The 20,781-nt window shown below is 48.7% G+C and overlaps 2 protein-coding genes and 1 long non-coding RNA gene across 8 annotated transcripts in view; 1 reads left to right on the top strand and 2 right to left on the bottom strand.

The window, feature by feature from the left end:
* Positions 1–2,165, bottom strand: part of LOC104138484 (mothers against decapentaplegic homolog 4) — a 29,159-nt gene extending 26,994 nt beyond the window's left edge. The window contains exon 1 of the mRNA XM_068924963.1: positions 1,998–2,165. The gene's annotated coding sequence lies outside the window, so the exon portion shown is untranslated. The remainder of the gene's footprint in view (positions 1–1,997) is intronic.
* Positions 2,166–2,198: 33 nt separating this feature from the next.
* LOC138064080 (uncharacterized) lies at positions 2,199–8,671 on the top strand. Its single transcript, XR_011137326.1, has 3 exons — positions 2,199–2,371; positions 6,668–6,747; positions 8,061–8,671. It is a non-coding gene; the product is annotated as an uncharacterized lncRNA (long non-coding RNA).
* A 3,557-nt stretch (positions 8,672–12,228) lies between these two features.
* LOC138064190 (zinc phosphodiesterase ELAC protein 1-like) lies at positions 12,229–20,079 on the bottom strand. 6 transcript variants are annotated; one of them, XM_068925761.1, is made up of 6 exons: positions 19,913–20,079; positions 18,508–19,050; positions 17,375–17,542; positions 17,106–17,284; positions 14,989–15,456; positions 12,229–14,174 (listed from the first exon to the last, which is right to left on the bottom strand). In XM_068925761.1, exons 4-6 carry the CDS (start codon positions 17,260–17,262, stop codon positions 13,705–13,707), a joined length of 1,095 nt encoding a protein of 364 aa, XP_068781862.1. In that variant the 5' UTR covers positions 17,263–17,284; positions 17,375–17,542; positions 18,508–19,050; positions 19,913–20,079; the 3' UTR covers positions 12,229–13,704. The 6 variants fall into 6 exon arrangements, with proteins under 6 accessions (XP_068781862.1, XP_068781861.1, XP_068781863.1 ...); XM_068925762.1 differs by having other exon boundaries at positions 12,230–14,174; positions 18,508–18,847; positions 19,913–19,986; XM_068925764.1 differs by having other exon boundaries at positions 12,230–14,174; positions 18,545–18,847; positions 19,913–19,986.
* Between the last annotated feature and the right edge of the window lie 702 nt (positions 20,080–20,781).

The following is a 20,781-nucleotide window of genomic DNA, read 5'->3' as shown; positions in this document are numbered from 1 at the left end:
CGAGACTCGCGCTACATCACATCTGAGAAGCCACTCTTCGTGCCTGACCTATCAAGAGGTCTGTTTTCAGAACAGACACTAGTGGATAAGGAGGGGATAAAAACTTTGGAAAAGGAGGAGAGAACGCGCTCAGAAAGCCACCGGCCGTGGAAGCGCTTGCCATAGAAGGACAGAACGAGCCTAAACTGAACCTTTTTCCAGGACATTCTGCAAGATTCATCTTTCTGCAAAAGCCTTCCTTCAATAAGGACAAACAGTAATTTGTCAAAACCTCACAAACAGAGGACACAACCGTGGCTAAACCAAGCAATAAAAGGAAGAGTCAAACCTTGCTCAGGCAGAAGTGGTGTGATTTTTCACTTGCACATAGCAGTTCGATACCCTAGCAATAGGTGTATTAGATAACATCTGTTCTTTATTGTAATCTGCACAGGGATAATGTTCTCTGCATTTGTTCAAGCTTTAAAAAAAAAAAAAGTCACCTCTGGGCAAAGCAAGCATGGAAAATTCCAGCCCCAACCAAAAGTAGAGTTTTTCACAAGGTTAACAACATAGGAAAACAGTGTCCTAGAATTCCAACGGGACCTTAACAGCAGCACGGTGAAGGCTGCTCCTCCACAGTATCGAACAAACTGCTCGGAGAACCTTTGTTCTCCCCTAGATAAGCTGATACCTCTCCAAACCCACACGCCTATTGTGCCAGCTGTAATTGAATGCGTTATGCAGAGAGTCATCTACTTAAAAAAAAAAAAATTCTAATCAGTTTGAGACACTTATTGCTTTTCTTTAGACTTCAGCTCTTTGAAATAGTTTCTATATCGATATTAAATATGCATGCTTATGCAACAAATAAATCAAAAGAGGTTCACGAATGCAAAGTGAGCAGAACTCCTTCCAGTAGTAATCTGGCCAAGATAAGAAGAGGGCCAGAAGGACAAGCTGCCTACTTATCGTGACACCGGAGCAGAAAAACATGTTTAATTTTACAGCTCAATAAAGCTATTTCAACCAACTTACACGAAATTAGCTGTATGCCTGAATCAAATAGCACCACTACAAGACTTTTACAAATTAAAATACGACAGCCTGTTGACAGTGGCACACCATTCTTGACCAAGATGATTTGAGAGGTGGTGGTAAAAGACACCACGATCCTAGTCTGACCGTGTGCGTTTGACAACAATCGGTTAGTAGCAGTACAATTTGGGCTCTAAGTAATAATACATCTAACCCACAACCAGATTACCCCATAAATCAACCAACCTTCAGCGGTTAATCCCGTAAGACTCAACTATGCAGCAAGTCGCAAACCTCCCCGCCCCCCCCCCAAAAAAAACCCACACCCCCAGAAAGGGGGAAGGAAGAACAGATTAAAAAAAAAAAAAAAAAAAAAGGCATCTTTAACCAATCTCCTGTACTTAGCAGCCCAGGGCCAGCTCGGAACAGGCTAAACACGCAGCTCGCTATTACTGTAAATAAAATGGCAGATTTCGAAGAACTAAACACGCTGCACCTCAAACAAAAACACACGGCGTAACCGACGCACGGGAGAGAGCATGAAGAGAGCGAGCGGTCCGCAGGAAAGGCACGGCGGAGAAAAGTTTAACTGGGGACAGACTGGCAGGAAAATCTTAAAGACAGGCCACCCAAAAAAAAAAAAAGGAGAGGAGAAGGAGGGGGATGGGGGAGGCGGCGGGGGGGGGGGGGGGGGAAGGATTATATGTTCTTTTAGGAAAAGCGGAGGAGGCGGGGAAGGCCCGGGAAGGGGACGGCGCGGAGGGCGGCCGGTCGGCGGCCCGCGGGGGCCCCCGGCGGGGGGCGTGTGCGCGGAGGCCCCCCGGCCCCCTCCACCCACCCGCGCAGGCCCCGCGGCGGCGGGGAAAGGGCCGCTGCGGGCGAGGAGGGAGAGCAGGAGGGAGGGAGGAAAGTGGGGGGGGGGGGGAGCGGAGCGGGCGGCCTCGGCGGGCGGGCGGGCGGCAGCCGAGAGCGGATGTTACCTGGGCCGCGGGCGGCGGCGGAGCAGCCGCTCTCCGGGCGCGGCCTGCGGCTGTGGTGAGGGGCGGCGGCGGCGGTGGGGAGAGAGGAGGGGGGGGGAGGCCTTCGCTCGCCTCCTGCCGGCCCCGGCGCGGCGGAGCGGGGCCAGGCCTCCGCCCCCCGCCCTGCCCTCCCCTCCCCGGGCTGCGGCCGGGGCGGCGCTCACAGGCCGGCGGCGCGGGGGAGGGGAGGATCCGGCCGCCCCGCTGCGGCCGCCCCCGTCACCACCGCCACCACCGCCGCCGCCTTGTTGTTGTTGCCGCCGCCGCTCCTGTCGCTCGCGCTCCGGGGCCGCCGCCGACACGTCCAGCCGCCCCCGCGCATGCGCGACATCCGGGTAACACCACTACCGCCGCCGCTGCCGCCACCCCCCACCCGCCGCCGCGGCCGCCGCCACCACAGCGGAGCGCTTCCTCGCCGCCGGCGCCCCCCCCGCCCCGCTCCGCTCCGCTCCGCTCCGCGCGCCGCCACCCCGGCGGCAGTGCGCCTGCGCGCGGGGCCAGCCCCGCGGTTGCCGCGCCGCCAAGAGGCTCCGAACGAGGCGGGCGGGCGGGCGCGCTCCGAGGTTTATTTTTGTGGTTGGCGTTCGCCGGCGGCGCGGGGCGGGCGGGGGAAGTCCCCGGTGCAGCGCCGCGCTGCGCTAACGGCGCGTCGGCCGCGGGGGAGGGTCCGGCGGCTTCTGCGCGGATCTGGCGGGGTTGAGCTCTTCAGAGGCCAGCGAGCCCCGGGCGGCTGGCTGAGCGTGACTGTCCCCGCACCAGCCGTCCCCCCACACGCACCAGCCGTCCCCCCACACGCACCGACCGTCCCTCCACACGCACCAGCCGTCCCCCCACACGCACCGACCGTCCCCCCACACGCACCAGCCGTCCCCCCACACGCACCGGCCGTCTCCCCACACGCACCGACCGTCCCCCCACACGCACCAGCCGTCCCTCCACACACACCGGCCGTCTCCCCACACGCACCGACCGTCCCCCCACACGCACCAACCGTCCCTCCACACGAACCAACTGTCCCCTCCACGCGCACCAACTGACCCCCCACATACACCGTCCCCTCCACACGCACCAACCGTCCCTCCACACGCACCAGCCGTCCCCCCACACGCACCAACCGTCCCCCCACACGAACCAACTGTCCCCTCCACGCGCATCAACCGTCCCCCCACACGCACCGACCGTCCCCCCACACGCACCAGCCGTCCCTCCACACGCACCAACCGTCCCCCCACACGCACCGACCGTCCCCCCACACGCACCAGCCGTCCCTCCACACACACCGGCCGTCTCCCCACACGCACCGACCGTCCCCCCACACACCAACCGTCCCTCCACACGAACCAACCGTCCCTCCACACGAACCAACTGTCCCCTCCACGCGCATCAACCGTCCCCCCACACGCACCAACTGACCCCCCACATACACCGTCCCCTCCACACGCACCAACCGTCCCCCCACACGCACCAGCCGTCCCTCCACACGCACCAACCGTCCCCCCACACGCACCAGCCGTCCCTCCACACGCACCGACCGTCCCCCCACACGCACCAACCGACCCCTCCAAACATGCACCGACCGTCCCCCCACACGCACCAGCCGTCCCCCCACACGCACCGGCCGTCCCTCCACACGCACCAACCGTCCCCCCACACGCACCAGCCGTCCCCCCACACGCACCGGCCGTCCCCCCACACGCACCGACCGTCCCCTCCACACGCACCGACCGTCCCCTCCACACGCACCAACCGTCCCCTCCACGCGCACCAACCGTCCCCCCCCACACACCGACCGTCCCCCCACACGCACCAGCCGTCCCCCCACACGCACCAGCCGTCCCCCCACACGCACCAGCCGTCCCTCCACACGCACCGACCATCCCCTCCACACGCACCAACCGTCCCCTCCACACGCACCGACCGTCCCCCCACACGAACCAGCCGTCCCCCCACACGCACCAACCGTCCCCTACACGCGCACCGACCGTCCCCCCACACGCACCAACCGACCCCTCCAAACACACACCAACCGTTCCCACCAAACACGCGCACACCAGCTGTCCCCCCCCCAACGGCCACCCAATCACATATTGGAGAGCGTTAGTACATCAGCTGCCAACGCAGTAGACCCACCCCAGAAAGGGGACAGAAGTTACCAGCTCACTGATGCCTGAGGTTGCTGTGAAAGCGAGAAACTCGCTGAATGACAATTTCCAGTTGATTCTTGGGAGCGGGTCATACCTCAGGCAAAAAGGGCAAGAGAGAGCCACAGAAGATGGCAAGTGGATCTACCCTTTCTTCCCCAAACTCAAATCAGCTTCACCTCGATCACCTGGGCAAGAAACAGCATGGAGGCACTTCTGAACAGTGCCTAGCAGAAACGCAGCCATGCTACAGAGATCAAAAACAGCCTCAAACCGTTCCTCGTCGGGAGCTTTCGGTTTATCTCTGGGACAACGTGGTGATTTTGCCGTTCCTCGAGGGCTGTGCCTTTTCTCAGGCCAGCTATGTCAGAGCAACGTGCGGCGGTACAGCTCAGCGGCGGCGAAGCCCCAACACACCTCCTCCGTCCTTCCCGCCGAGCCTTGGATCCATCAGGAAAGGCGCTTTGGCAGAAGAAAACGCCAAATAGTGTTTCGGCGCTGCCTTCCCACGTTCAGCCGAGCCTGGACGTCGTTCCACCGCGGCTCGTTTCTGAGACACGCGATGCCCGGATGACTCAGTGATGGACCTAGCGCAGAAGGACCGGGCACGGCACAGAGTGCGAGAAATGGGCATCCCGGCAGGTTAATCATCTCGCTGTGTTTCACCCACACCTACAGGAAACAGCATCAAACACCATTAATCACGACAATCCCCTTCCTTTCTGGTATCCTAGCAAGTTCCTCATGCTGACAGCTCTTTTTGTTATCTGACAAAGACCGTCTTATTTTGAATACTTGATCTGGGAGCCGCTAAGGCTTGCTGACACCAGGAAATTAGCTGGAATTAGTGCACCCAAGCCAAGTAACTAGTTTCTGCAGATTAAAATGGGGTTTGGTTCTGGTATACAGTCCACAAAGGCAGCAAATGCTGAACAGCGTCGTCCCCCGCTAGTTGTCTAGTTTATTCCGCTTCATTTAAGTTGTACTCACAAAAACTACTCACCCCTAGGAACCAGTTAGATGACTCCTATTAGGTAGGAAGACTGTGTTTTAAGAGTTTTGTGCGCAGGCATAATATATTAATTCATAAGCAACTTATCTATACACCATGCTATGCCTAGACTGGGTGGAAGACGGACGTTTTTGGTAGTCAGAGGAGGTTCCTTAAGACTATCATTGGCCACAAGCTTTAAACTGGTATTAGCCAGCATAGCTTCTTAAGGGACTAAGGCTGACTTTTTGCCAGCCGTGGCTGCATGCTCTCGCGCTGTCCCCCTCCTGCAGCTGCATGATGAACGGCATCAGGAAATCGATCCAGCTGAGAGCAACTGTTTCTGCTTGCCAAGTTAGTTTTTGGCTGGAACCGTTCCCTGATAAAGCTCATTGCAGAGCCTCACAGAGGCCTGTGCCAGCGCGAGCAAGAGGACAGAGCAAGCCCAGGAGCAAACATCAGAAGATGGCACGATTATTTAATCTGGTGGCAGTTTCAAGCGCGCGAGGAATTACACGTTAATACACTGAAAATCCTTACTTCAAAGCAGACGCAATTTAACTCTGAAGCTGAGCAGCTCTGCTAAAAGCAAGCCAGAATTATGTTTTTCTCTATGGAGTGAGGCCCAGATTAAATTGTGGCAGGTGGGACTGTTAATCATGCAACATTCAAATGGAAACACCCTCGACCTAGATGCACAATGCACAATGCATCTGGGGGGGGGGGTTACACTACAGTTATATTTGTCAAAAGTACTGCTTAAACCATACCTGCCACAAGTCTTCTGTTTAACCCAGTGCGGTGGCTCTCAAACCATCAGCCAGCTGTGTCAGGGATGTGGGGGCTGGAGACAGGCCAAAACATCTAGTTTCAAAAGCACGAGGTGCCAGCTTGGCTGCAGGAGCGGAGATGGGGGAACACGCGCCTTGCTTGGTGGGTGTACACTGAGCACTGAGAGCACTTGTGATGGTCCTCCAGGAAGGGACAAGTGAAAAACAAACCTAGATTCCTGCGTCCAAGGCCAGCGCAGGAACTGCTTTTCCTGTTTTTCATCACCTGTCTCAGGAAAAATAAGCTCTTCAAAGAGTTCAGCTCAAAAGATTCTTTTTTTTTTCATTTTTTCAACTAGAAGCCTACCTCTCTCTACCCTCGTGTTGCTGAACCACCGGTAGAACACACAATAGAAGGGGAAAGGTGTATGAAATATGATATCCACTGCAAAACACTTTTTGGGGGGCGGGTAAATAAGGGGGGTGTTTCGCAAGCTGCTGGTATGCATTATCACAGCTACCCTAGTAGGAAGCGGTACATCATGGAAATTTTTAGAAATTAATGATGTGATTTAAGGGAAGTGATTTGCTATATTGCCACCCTATAGTGAAATTTCCAGCTCCCAAGACTAAGCCATTTATAGTCACTTCCACATCCTGAAGAAGGCTACTGATTAAATACTGATGAAAAGTATTGTATAACATTACTATATTTGTTATGTTTTCCAGGAGAGATGTAATTTTGGCCTCTTCACAGCATGCAGAAGACCAGGATTTGCTGACTGAATTGCAAATTATCTGTTTCTGAAGTATGTTTTCTTAGAAACTAACATTATGAATGGTAGATGAGAGCAAAAGTTCAAAGGAGAAAACGTCTCCTGATGGAGGTGTGCAATACTCATGGCACGCAATGCAAAACATCCCCATACGCGCTTCCCGGGAGCTCTCACTAGTTACGCCAGCCTGTGCTCCTCTATTGTAGATTCCTAAAAGAGGCAAATGATCTAAATTTGCTGACAAAGACTGTTTCGATGCTAGTTATGCACGAGTGCTTCCCCTCCCTCTCCAAGGTATGTCACTATAATCATTTTTAAAAATCATTAAACACATTGCAGTTTGTAAACACAATCTATTCTCCCTTCTACTTCTTCTCTGGGGGAAGCAGCTGCAAGCCCATTCATCCAGAGAGATAATTTGTTCAAATACATGGATGAAAGCTTCAAAATGTTAATGCTGAACACCGAGCACTGTGAAATAAGCGGTATAATTTAGAGATTTCACATTGATTGTATAATGGCAAATAATAAGTCTAAATATAACTTGTTACATCTCTTTCCATTTATAATACCACTAGTTTGTTTTCAAGGCATACTCTGCGAGCCAAAGCCCCATCTAAGAGGTTGGAGGAGATGATGCAGTGAATTACTGTTACGGGACACTATGGTTTAGATATCTTTTCAATGGACAGTGATCTTCCTATGCAAAAATGTGTTTTCAACAGTGTAAACGAAAGGGAAGTGGGTGTTAGGAAATTCAGTCCAATCTGTCACGATATTCTAGCAAGCAGGTATGAACAAGCTAACACGTAAACCCTCCAGGTTCTGCAAATTCAGAAGTGCGGTATGAAATTGCAAATTTTTCAGTGTGTGTAGTGTTCAAGATTCTTATTTTTCAAACTAATCTGGCATTTCCATCATATCGTTTCACACACACACAAGTCGCTTGAATTCAGTTACTCAGCGGAATGTTAATCCTTTGATGTGCCATGAAGTTTTGCTGCTGTTGATCATCACCCTCGTTTCCCTGGCCTCATTCTTTGTAAACAAGACCTCGCAGTTCCATTATTTAATATTATGATTAAGATAAATACGATTTTATAGGATCAATGCTGTATTAAAATCTGAAAAGATCTGAATTAAGTATCGTACAAGTGCTAAATGTATAATAACAGATGTGCTAACGTAGCGTCTACCTAAACTCAAGATTAACCAGAGCAGACAGAAAGATCTGAGGCAGTCAGACTTGACTTCAAGCACTTCAAGCTGATGGGGTAACTATTTGTGTTTATACATAGGAATATTTAAGTGCACAAAGCAATTGTAATAATATCCCTACCTAACAGGTGGAGAAGCTGAAATGTGGGATTTCAGTGACATGCTCAGTAAGCCGCTCCTGCCAGAGCCACCGGAGGATCTCGGTTGCAGCAAGCTTCATCTGAGCCTCCAGATGTTCCAGCAGCATCGCTGGGCACAGCAGCCGCTGGTGACGCCCGGCAAGATCACGTAACAGACTGCACCGACACGCGAATGAAGGATTCAGTTGAATCTGCAAGGAAGAGTTGTTAGAGGACTGTTATTAACTACCACGTAGAAACTTCACCATGAAAGATGCTGAGCTAGTATCTCCTATAGCTCCTAACACCTATAGGAACAATTAGTACTAGGAAGGACATCTGTAGGCTATTATGGCAAATTTGAAAGCCTGCAGAAATACCGTGTCCAGCAAAACAGTACTTTTTCCAGCTACCAAAACTCCCTTGAACTTAAACTTATTTTTGAAATATAAAATACCTGTAGCAGTGAGATCAAGTTAACCTGTTATATTTTAGCATTCCTCCCCCACCCAAAAACGTTACTTTGATCAAACTTCTGCAGCTTGTTTTATCTCAAGATCCCAATCAATATATTTTTATTATTAATAAAAAATGCATTAAGTTGTTCTAGTGACATGCCAAACCACCGATTTCAGTGAGTCCTATTGTCTTGCCAGAAATTAGATTTATAGAATGAAAACGTACTAGGTAAATAATTAATATATTTTTCCTCATAAATGAACATAATTCAGTAATAGAAAATTATTTTAAAAGTCTATTAAAAAAAAAGCTTCTAAATGAAGATTATGTATTCCGCTTCTTCAGCACAGACAGACAAATAGTCACATATGTGGTCTGGATAGTAGTTATCAAAAACTGAACCACCTCTAACATCAGAAATTCCTTTCCCCAGCTGGATTTGGAGCCCAGACTTGATGACAGGCTGCATAGGAGATGTGCTGAAAGCGGAATCCATACCCTACAAAGACTGTGCCACCCTTGGAACAGCTACATGTTTTTGAGCTTTGGGTCACCAGTTCATGAGCTTTTTTTGCAAGTTCATGCAGAGCCCAACAGACAAGAGATTTAGCCTCATGTTTATCAATTGAGTTAGCAACTATATGTAAAACTGCATAACATCTGTGGTGTTAAAAAAAATCTTTACATATTATTTTCTCCCTCCTCCTCTTTCCCGTAATATAATAAGCTCCTTTTGCAGTCCCTCTGCTGGTACCAGCTGAAAAGAAAGCAAACTAAGGGAAATCTTCAAGTAGAAAAATTTAAAAAAAACCCAAAACCCAAGCTTTTAAAGCTCACAAATCTTTACTTACATATAAATAATCAATCAGAATTGCTTAAAAGCCCCCATTGCCCCCAAACTCTCCTGACCTTGATGGCAGGCATACATCTCCACAGTATCACTTTCAGAAATGAAAGCCCGTAATGTTTTATTTCTTTAGCTCAACAAGAATCCTTTTGCATTTTGGCATGAGAGAGTTGTGAAGGTAGTCATGCCAGATATTTTCTAATTTTCTCAGACAATGAGGAGAGGAAAGGGGAGAGTCAGAAAAGCAGAATTCCTCCCTGCTTTCCCCTTTCTCTCCCCCACAGATAGCTAGGCACCATAAAAATCCCTATTTGTGTATTATGCAACCCTCACAGAACGAAACACAGGACGAGACAGGAGACCCCCTCTGAAGTGCCAGGCCGTCAGCATCCAGCAGGAGCAGCCCTTCAAGTTATTTTGATTTAGGAGCTGAGGGTAACTCAGGTTCTACAGGATTAGACCTTTAATTAGATCTCTTCATTTGCTGCAACACCAAATCCACATGCAATCGTTGCACATCAGCCAGCAGCAGCCAGCTACTTGACAAGAGTACTAAATGCTAGAGACTATTTTACTTGGCCTACAACGCTTTAAAGGGCAGGAAATGTTACCTGAGCCTCTGAGGGCAGCTTGTGCTATTCAAAGGGCAATTTGCACAGCTGGAAATTTTAATCTGTGCTATGCAATATTTGCTTGCGTATGGGAGAAATTCATCCTTTGGACCTTGACATGCCTATTAAGATTAAAATAAGAATACTGACTTCTGAGCTACACAGGTTGTCATGTCTTTTTTTTTTTTTTCTCTCCAGAGTGAAGTATTTTTAACTTTGAATGCGTTTAAAGACTAAACTAAAAAGGGAAATCAAGGATCTCAGATTTCTCTCCATTTGAGAAGCTGTGCAAATAAAAAGAGATTGCCCAAACCTCCATCTGTGACCCTAACAAGCTTTCTAGTATATTATCACATTACTTACTCGCTGTCAAACAAAATACTTTCAGGCAGATATGCTTGAACCCAAAGGAGCCTCACTCTCCAACAACTAACAAATGCTTAATGGAAAGATGAACCCATCAATAGGGAAAATAAGCATTTTATGGTCCAGGTTCTTCTGTCCTTACTGGCACACATAATTCTATTAATTTAATTCAAGTCTCCCTAGTGGTCAGGTTTTTAAAATCATTCAGTATCCAGCCATATGTACAGAGAAGAGAAAAGGGGACCATAGGAAGTAGAGCCACACGGGCCTGACAAAAGGGAGGAAACTATAATTTGATTACAATTACCAAAAAAAAAATCCAAAATAAACAGGAATTTCACATAACTTTGTTCACAAGCATACACAAAGAAACTGTCTTTAAAAAATGGCAGCCATATCTGGCCCTGAGTATAGACTAGGTAACTTGCAATATCTCTTCCCACTTTACATGAAAAGAGATAGAGAGCCCGGCGTGCTGCTTTGACCGCCTGTAGAGAGCAAATTGCCATCAAAAATGCACTAATGTCAGCTCTCTGCAACAGAAGAAAGGACCCAGACCTAATACTTGGAGCAGATCTGGCCTACTGCCTCAATTAGATACATTTTTCTCCTTGCTCTTATTATCCAAAAGAAAATTGCTCTCATCAGAATTTATTTAGGATGTAGTGGTGTGGTACGACTGAGCCAATCTGCTGGCTTGCCTCCTACTCAAAAAAGGGAAGCCCAAAGGCAGCTCTCCAGTTCTGGCCACGCACTTCTGCTCCCTCCTTCATTCAGCTCTTGCACTAGTCACACAGCAAGACAATTCAACTCCATAATCCCGCTGCAAATTAGCCCAGTAGGGAGTTTTCTTCTGAGTTAGCAAGTTGAATTACTGGCTGCTCAGCCAGGCAAGCAGCAGACCTGGCACAGGGCGCCGCACCACGTGGCCACGGAGGGCACTGGGAAGGCAGGGCACGGAGGAACGAGCCTCCTCCCCTCAGCGGCAGCAAACTGGGACATTGGTTCGCCCGTACCACCTATCCGCACCCTCCTTGATTTGAATGGGAATTGAGGATTTTCCTGAATTCACAGCAATTAACCAACCACAGGAATGCCAAACCTTATTTACCTCTAGGATGCATAAACCCTATCCTAAGAGGTAGGATCCAGCACCCAAGGAAGATGAGCTGTAGCCTTGGTTACATACATTTTAGGCTGCATAGGCTTTTGGACTTTCCTTTGCTATCATTTCCATTCTTCGGTTTTGCCATTTGCACACAGTGTCCAGTGGATCTCTACAAAGCCTTGAAGTTGTTTCCTGAATTTCACATCACAACTGTGAACGGCTTGCAGGTACAAATTTGCAGTTGTTCCAATGCTGACGGACAGGCAGCTGAGCAACGCAGCGCTGCTCATGCTCGAGACAGCAAAAGATGTTGTCCTCTCGCTGTAGGAAGGCATACAGTAGCTGAAGACTATTCAGCTTTTGACTACATAAAGCAGAGGGTGATATTAAGCTCTTTGCACCCGCTATTATTGCTAATGTCCAGCATATTATCTTACAAAAGAAAAACAATCTCTGGGTGGAAAGAGCACACTGCTGCAGTCTGCAGACTCCTCTAGCTTTTTTACACCACTTTTTTAAGAGAGAAGTCATAGAGATCAGTGACTTTCTGCTCCAAATGTCATGTTGTTCAAGTCTGCAGCCTTTCCGGTCAGGATCTGCTTTAATTTTTAAAGAAATCAAAGTGTTCCTCCGCAGACCATATACGTGTATTTGAAATACTGTTACAAAACATTAACATTGGTGTAATTCAGTTCGGAGTTAAAGTGGTAGCACTAAGATAAAATAAGTAAGAGCCTGTTAGAAGGGTAAGACTTCCAATTCACTTTGACCAGTTCAGACAAATATTAGGAAATCACACTCCTTTTATTCTTCTTCAAAAATTGCTGCTTCGTTACAGCCACACACACTTTTACTGAAGAGAACGTGAAGAGTACAGTAAATTACACGCAGGATTTAACTTTCTCATTCCACCAGCTCGGTCTGGGTCAAGATTGCCAATGCGTAAGAACAGATAGTGCAAAGTGGTACATCATTTACAATTGAGAGATTTTTAAAGAGCGGCATTGTTTTCACTTTTATAGCTTCATTATTCCAGATTTAAAGCAGGGAGGTAAACGGTAAATTAAAACAAATTCATTTTCCATCTGCATTAGCATCAATTCAACAAAAGCACAAGCATAAGCTCTAGCAGCTGCACTTACACCTGCCAAAGTTTTCAGTGTTTATTAGAAAGCCATGAAGTATTTCAGCTTTCAGGAACCCATGCTAAAGGAAACATATCTAGGACTGACTTTTCAAAAGCACTCATTTAATTTTTGAACAGAAAATTGAGCTAAAATGTGGGAAACTCCAAATTCTAACTAGTTTTGAGGAAGGGGAGAGAGATTTAAAGTTGGCCTGGAGGTCACTTACACTGCACAAATAAAGTCATTGGAGAAATAGATCCAGCTAAACGTAGGTGGAATTCCTCCTGTAGGTGTATTTCTACTAGCAGAAATACGCTCTCATCAGAATAATCTGCCTTTGAAAACACATTTGGAGGAACGCATTAGGAAAGATTACTTTTCATTTGCCTAAAGAGCACCGGAGCATACTTTCAAAACTTCTGTGATGCAGGGAACAGGTATGCAAACCTAGGACTCACACTTTGGAGTTTCAAATGAATCAATTTGTTAAGAGTGACTCACCTCCGACAGGAGGCCTAAACTACAGTTATTTATGTGAAAATTTTATATGCAAAGGGAGTATTTGTAAAAACTCCTCAACTTGAGCATAGCAACACCACCAGTTGCAAATATTTGGCGGAGTTATAAATACTTTATTAGTTTTAGTGTAATAGCCCTCTTACATAGAAATCAGATAAATAGTTACAAAATACTGTATACAAGTTTGAAATAGATGTTGTTCAAAAGCTTGTAACAGGGGCAAGTTATTTTAAATTCTGCTGTAGAATAGAAACCTTCCTGGAGACCGTATCGAGTGGAATAATCCAGTAGTCTGTTCTAGGGATCTTTCTTTAGCGCAAGTGAAATGTCTAGGCTCTGAAGGTTTATGCCTGCACGTTCCGATTTCTGGCCAGCTTAGGTGTCTGCAGCAATCACCGAAGAATTTATCCCGAATTCCAGATTTCTGAGCGTCTTTTTTTCTTTCTGTGCAAAAGTGATGATAACTGTACCTGGTACTCTCTCCATCCTTCTCCAGTTTGCAACTGTTCTCCATGTACCATAGAGCTAATTTGGATACCAGAAACCCTACTGCTAGTTTTAAGTGCCACTGAACACTAGCCTACTTCACATTGTCACGCAGAGCCTGTTAATGCTACTATTTTTGCTTTTTCATTGGAACTTCTATTGTCATAAAATCCTCAGCTAGTGTTACTTCTTGACCATCTAACACTGACTCTGCCTGTCTCTTCAGTTCTGTTATGTCAGTATCTCCTTCACCTATTTGAGCAGTTGGTTTATATCGTTGACTGAAGTGAGTCAAAACGAGTTTCTTAACTTTACACAATTTTGCAAAATCAGATGCCATTTTTGGAGTGCTATGACCATGCTCTCTGGCCTTTTCCTCTTGGCTATCATCCAACGTGGCTTCATGAATCAATATATCTGCTTCATAGCAAAGCTTCATGGCTGCATCTCCAACCACCCCCGAGCAGTCCCCTAAAATGCAAATTTTTCTTCCAGGAATAGGGTCTTCTACGACATCCGAAGGAGAAATAGTTATTCCATTTTCTAGAACAACTGTAATACCATTCTTCAGTTTTCCATATAGAGGACCAGGCTGAACTCCTGGTAAATAAAAGCAAAAGAGTCAGTAAGCGCCAGGATCAATGTCGGGTTTCAAAGATCTTTGAAGAAGAAATACACTACACGTAGAGCTGCCTCACTGAAAAAATAAAACCTCAATAAAAGTAGCAATTGACATTTCCCATTCCTCATACAAATAAAAAGCTTGTAACTTTGACAGAAGGTGCTTTTGAAAAAAGCTACGTTCTCCCTACTAGAGTCAATAAAGTCATGCAAATACACTGCCATACCTTTCTCTGAAAGCCATGTTATGCTTTTTAAACCTTAACTTCTGAACTTGTTTGCTCTTCTCAATAGGAGAGTAGTCTGCAATACTAATTGGCAGTAGCGTGGTGTACCGATTCAAACTGCTGCATTGGTATAACGTATTAAAATGTTTTTACTAGAAAATGGGATTAAAATGAATTATGGAGAGATATACACAGCTCCAATTTACTAGAATACCTAGAAAGGTGGTCAGAAAAAGATTTCTGCTGCTTGTGAACCCAATTTTACTACAATTGCTGAAAACTGGAGTCAATACTCAGCTTGAGCACATGCATTTGGACATCTGCTGCCTGCTGATCACTTCTCAGCATCTGAAGCTGCAATGTGAACAAGCTGCTCTCAGAACATGCCTTTCCGGTCTAACAAAGGCATCTAACAGTTCCCATCGGTGTAAGAAAGGCAATTAGAGCTCTGATGCAAAGGCAGCAAGAAGCAGTAATACTGTAAAGGCACTCAGGAATAAGTTCCACAGAATACTGATCTCCAGAGCCCTAAAATTAAAGAGGAAAAAATAAGTCAAAGTAGTTACCAAGGTCTTTTAGTTTTTGTACATTGAGTTTACCCGTCCGTGGCTTCTCTTCCACGACAAAGCCAAATGAAGGAATGCGGTGGAAGAGACGAAATGCTTTCACAACGAACTGCTCATCATCAACTAGCAAGTACGAGTTTTCTACAGGATCCAGGTGGAGTATCCTCTGTTGCACCTCCTCTGAAGGTATTTCATCTCTGGTCAGACAAGGAAGTTCTTTAAACTCTTCTGCAGGACACTGGTCCCGTGTAGGTACAAGTTCGTGAACAACGTAAGGAAACAGAAGCTGCGAGTGGGAGAGCTCCATAGTCGTCCATATGAAGTTTTGCAGTCCTAATGGTCCATAAATATCAATGGGTGGTTTGTTTGGGTCAGGGCTACTTTGGAGGCTCAGCGTACACAGCAGGCCAGGAAGTCCAAAAAAATGGTCACCATGAAGATGAGTTATGAAAATCTTTGTAATTCTACCTATTGATTAGAACAATAGGAAAAAAAAGAGAGGAACATAAGCGAACACCATGGCAACTCAGGAATTAATCACTTTTTGGCAAAAAGAAGAGAAAGAAACGAAAGGAAGGAGGGAAATGAAAATAAAACCCACCTTTAAGAACTAACTCCCAAACCACTAAGTATTTTTTTCTACCATAGTGATAACTTTTCACACGAGGTTTATTTCGACTTACAAATGATTTGTCAAAAAAGACTGCTGAGACGTAAGTTTTAGCTACTTCTGAGCAAAACGTGCTAACAGCGTGGAACTGGATCAACTGGTGACATCTGCCATATTAAAACGCAAAGCAGTTCTCGAAAGTGGTTGCACTTTGATATATTGCATGGTAACTGTGGACTAATGAGAAACATAAGGTGGAATTTGTGTTGTTTCTAGTTTAATACACTCATTTAATACATGAAATGAGTGTAATTCAAAAAAAAAAAAACACACAACAATTTTGATTCAAAGTTCTTTAAAGAGCCAGACCCCCACGGTTCCTACCAAATACATGAAAAATTTCACGTCAAGATTTGAGCTTTGTTTCCAGACTGACTTTGTCTCACTCCAGCTTCAAGGCACTGGACCCTATCCTTGCTATATTAAAAAAGCCCAGAATTTTCTCTTATTAAAGATACGTATGTATTAACCAAGCTGCATCAGGCTCTTCGTTTAACTAATCAAGTTCCTTCTTCCTTGCTATATGGCATTTTCTCCAGCCACTGAGTCTTTTGGTGGCCTTTTCTGCCTTCCTTTCCATAGAAAACATACTCAAACAGAAACGACATCAAAACTAGATACACTGTTCCAGCTGGCAGTCTCACAGTGAGCTAGCCAGCTTGTATTTACCCAGACCACTTCAGGAGCTCCTTTCTACAAAGGGGGCAACCACTACGACTTGCAGTTTCTCTAGTGCTGCAGTTTGTGAACAGAAAGATGTCAGGGAACCAAAGTCATCTTAATCAGCAATTAGGAGCAAGCAAATTTTGTGTGTATGGTACCAATCTCTAACTTCAGAAAAAATTTAGTTCAAGTCAGTACTTCAGTTCATTCACTTTGACATTAAATCCCATGGTAGATTCAGATTTTGAGGGAGCAGGAGGTGGTTTCTATGTTTGCAACCGTTAATTCCATCTTTAAAACTCATCTGTGAAAGTCAGAAGCCTGCTCTTGCCACTGGAGACTGCAAAAGCACAATGGCTGAAAGCAAGTGGGGTTTCCACGTTATTTGCCAAAACGTAAAAGCTAATAGGAATACACACAACTGTATTCAAAAACAAAAGCAAAATATCTATTGACAGGAAGATTCACAGCAGGTATTGACTGGAGCTGTCTTCAGTCAAACACAGAACAATGAAAGTTTAGGTTCGTGGTCTATGTTTGAAATCACAAGGCCTAAAAAATGAATTCAGAAGAGTTTGGCTCTCGAACGCAATTCTCTACCAAAGGGCAAGTAAGGGCTACTGCACAGCAAGTTCAGCAACTGCCACCCAAATGCAGCACGTTCCGGTGCTCACGCATGTTTAGCATATACCCAAATAATATAAGCAGGAGGACAAAGTATTTTGTTTAGACCCTCTGCAACTTTTCCCCTCCCCTCATCACAATAACTTGCAAGAACGCTAACCTGCTTTCAGATGGCTTTTCATAAACTGTGTCTGAGTTCCCTCTCCGCAGTCAAAGAGCCAGCACTCCCCTTCTCTGCGAAGCACTAACGCTGACGCGCCCCTCGTTGGAGAGGGGTACGCGGAGCCTGTCCCAAGGAAAGTTATATCCACGGACATCTTAAACCGGTCAGTTTGCCACCTGAAATGGACATTTCAAGTCACTGAAGGTGCTCATTTCTGCTGGGAAAGAAACACACATCTTTGCTTTAAGAGCTGATATCCTACTTACTTTAGTGCGAGGATCAAATTCTCCTTCTCTTAAAAAAACCCATTTCCCTGGAGTAGGACTTGACTTCGGGACAACACAATGTTTACACACAGCAGATTTCCTTTTTACGTGGATGGAAGGTTTGAAAACAATACACAGCAAATGTTAGCTGCGGCCTTTGTTCATTACCTAGATATTAAAAACAAACAAAAAAAAATCCTAACCAGCTGAAAAATACGCTAATCTAGTTTTCAAAACTGCTGCTATTTCTTTCTTCTCCACTTCTTTTAACCTTAAATGTTCCTGTTGCCTGGTTGTAGGAGTGTTCCTCCAACCATTTTTCCCTCCCCAAAGGCACGCACTTTCCTCTGAAAAGCCTTTCCAGAATGACTAATATCAAATAGCCCATACCGACATTTAAAAGCCATTAGCGGACTTCAGAAGCAGACAGCCCAGCAGAAGAGAGGGGAAAGATTCACTTCCCTCAAAACAACTTAAGAGACCGCAAAAGGCAACAGCTCACTGATTTACTTTGCCTTGGGAAAGACATCTTTGAGAACAAATGATGTTTCACTCATCAGTGTAAAGTGAAAAATTAAATACTACAAAATCTTTATGTAGCCTAAAGGCTGTGTAATACATCAAGTGACACCTATTGTCACGGAAGGATCTACATAAACAGCTGTCCTACGTGAGCTGTTTATTTATTCACCGTACTGTTTGAGCGCTCTGTTAGAAGCTCGACTAGCTCATGGTTGATTTTTAACTTGTCTTGAGATATACTCGCGTTTTCTTCAGCATTAGTCTTCTGAGACTTAGCTTCTACCTCATTTCCAGGTGCATTCCCACATCATTTTAAACTGCTACCGCAAACGGCCCCAAATACCTTCGAAGGAAAAGAGCTACCGTCTATTCAGGTTCAGTTATTTCTGTAGGAGCTGCCACAACTCTCTGTAGGAGAACAGTCCATTCCCCTGTTACATCCACAGGGATCTCAGAAGCACGTTAAGCTGCAACCTGGGGTTACCCTGACTTTGTGGGAGGGGTGGGGGAAGGCAGATGAGAAACATCCATCACATCCCCAAAAGGCAGAAATACACATTTTGCTCGCTTTAAAGAAGAACGTTATTCTCTGCCTAGAAGCGGACTACTACCTTCTAAGGGGAGCAAGAGAAGGAACGGGTTTTGGACCTCCCAGCGTGAATTTGTTCCCCCCTCCAGCAGCAGAGCACGAGTTACAGGTTCACGCTCCAGCAAAGGCAGCGACGCCCAGCTCTCCCAGCGCAGGCTCGAGGCTGAACGGCTTGTAAGAAGATCTCACAGCCGTTTCCACCATACGGGTTCGGAGCCCGCGCCTGGCGCCGCCGCCGCCTCAACTTCTTCCTGCAGCCGCCGCGCTCTCCTCGTCCGAAACGAGCTTTTGCAGAACGACTTTCAAACGGGAGGAAGCGACAGGTAGTTGAACGCCAGCCACGGCGAAGGCGACTGGGAGTCCTCCAGAAGCGACGCGACGGGGAAGACAAGTTCTCATTAGGAAATTTGTAAGGCACCCGCCGAGGCCGGCCCGGGCTTTCCTCTCGCGCCGCCGGCGGGGCGTTGCAGATGGAGCCAGAGCCGCGCGCCGCCCGCGCCGCCGGGGCTCAACCCAGGGCCGACGCCAGAAGCTCTGCGACTTCGCCGACTGTTTTCTAGCCACCCTGAGCCGCGCCGAGAGGAAAGGGCCGCTTTCGAGGAGGCCGCAGCGGGCGGCTGCCACGGGTGGGCGCGCGCCGAGCCCCCTGCGCTGCCTCCGTCCACCCCGAGCAGGCCGGCTCCTTCGGCCGACCACCCAACGGTAACCGAGCGGCCCGGGCGGCCTCGCAGCCAGCGCCGCTTCCGCTCCGGCGCGCAGGTGAACGCGTGCCGGCTCCCCTCGACTCCCCCCGGCCTCCCCCAGCTCCTCTCGGCCTCCCCCCGATGTCCTCCCTCTCCCCTCGGCCTCCCCCGGCTCCCCACAGCGTCATCCCTCTCCCCTTGGCCTCCCCTGGCTCCCCCCCAGCCTCCTCCCTCTCCCCTTGGCCTCCCCTGGACTCCTCCCTCTCCCCTCAGCCTCCCCGGCTCCCCCCAGCGTCCTCCCTCTCCCCCCGGCCTCCTCCCTCTCCCCTCGACTCCCCCCGGCCTCCCCCAGCTCCCCTCGGCCTCCCCCCGATGTCCTTCCTCTCCCCTCAGCCTCCCCAGCTCCCCCCGGCCTCCTCCCTCTCTCCTTGGCCTCTCCCAGCTGTCCTTGGCCTCCCCGGCCTCCTCCCTCTCCCCTCAGCCTCCCCGGCTCTCCCCTGGTGTCCTCCCTCTCCCCTCAGCCTCCCCCAGCTCCCCCCCCGGCCTCCTCCCTCTCCCCTCGGCCTTTCCCAGCTGTCCTTGGCCTCCCCTGGCCTCCTCCCTCTCCCCTCGACTCCCCCCGGCCTCCTCCCTCTCCCCTTGGCCTCCCCCGGCTCCCCCCGGCCTCCTCCCTCTCCCCTTGGCCTCCTCCCTCTCCCCTCGGCCTCCCCGGCCCCCTCCCGTCTCCCCCCGGCCCGGCCCTACCTCTCCCGGCGGCGGCTGGAGGCGGAGCCGGGGGCGGGTTTGGCGTTTCCTGCTCTGCCCTTCCTCGGCGGGGGGGGGGGGGGGGGGGTTGGTTGGGGTTGTTTTGGGGGCGGTCCTCTGGTTTTTCGGTCACGCCTCACGGCGCGGAGTCGGGGCCGCAGCCCCCCCCCCAGCCCCGGGCAGGGGCCGGTCTGCCAGGGCCTGAACTGCCTGCGGCCGCTCTCCGCCGCTTCGGGGCGTTTCACTGGGAACGGACGCGTTCCCGAAACACCAGCAGACCCTCAGCTGCGGCATCCGTTCCTCCCAGTTGGCCTCCGTGTCAACCGCAAGCCAAATACACCCGGGTTTTCTGTCGGGCCCTTTCGGCTCGTGAAAGTCGGGGCCTGTTAAAAACTTGGCGTTGGAAAGATTTCCCAGCTCCGGGCGACGACGGCGGGACGCAGCCGCCCTGGGTGCTCGCGGCTGCAACCAGCTTCGTCTTAGTATTAAGGCACGCATACGCGGTAACATTGACATCCTGAAAAACGAACCAAAAAAACCACCCCCCACCTGCGCCCTGATAACTCGCAGCAAATTTTACTCCCTAACCAAGTCCTTTCCCCTAAATCCCGAGCCTTGATGTTGCAGGATTGGGCAGGCACGACGACCCGAGACGTGCTTTGTCATCGGAGCATCTGTCTCATGAGACGCCGACTGTATTAATCAAGAAACTCGAGGGCAGAGCGCAGCATCCGGGACCCCAGCGTGCCCAGGGGGCGGACAAGCTTCTTCCCCTGTAAGACTCGCTCTCTCCGTCTGGTCAAACGCAGATGACAATACTCAAGTCCCTTTAAGGGGACTAAGGTAAAGTATGGTAAAACAGATGTATT

The sequence above is a fragment of the Struthio camelus genome, chromosome W (genome assembly GCF_040807025.1).
Source record: "Struthio camelus isolate bStrCam1 chromosome W, bStrCam1.hap1, whole genome shotgun sequence".
NCBI classification, from domain to species: Eukaryota; Metazoa; Chordata; class Aves; order Struthioniformes; family Struthionidae; genus Struthio; species Struthio camelus.
This window is presented reverse-complemented; position numbering and strand designations above follow the sequence as displayed.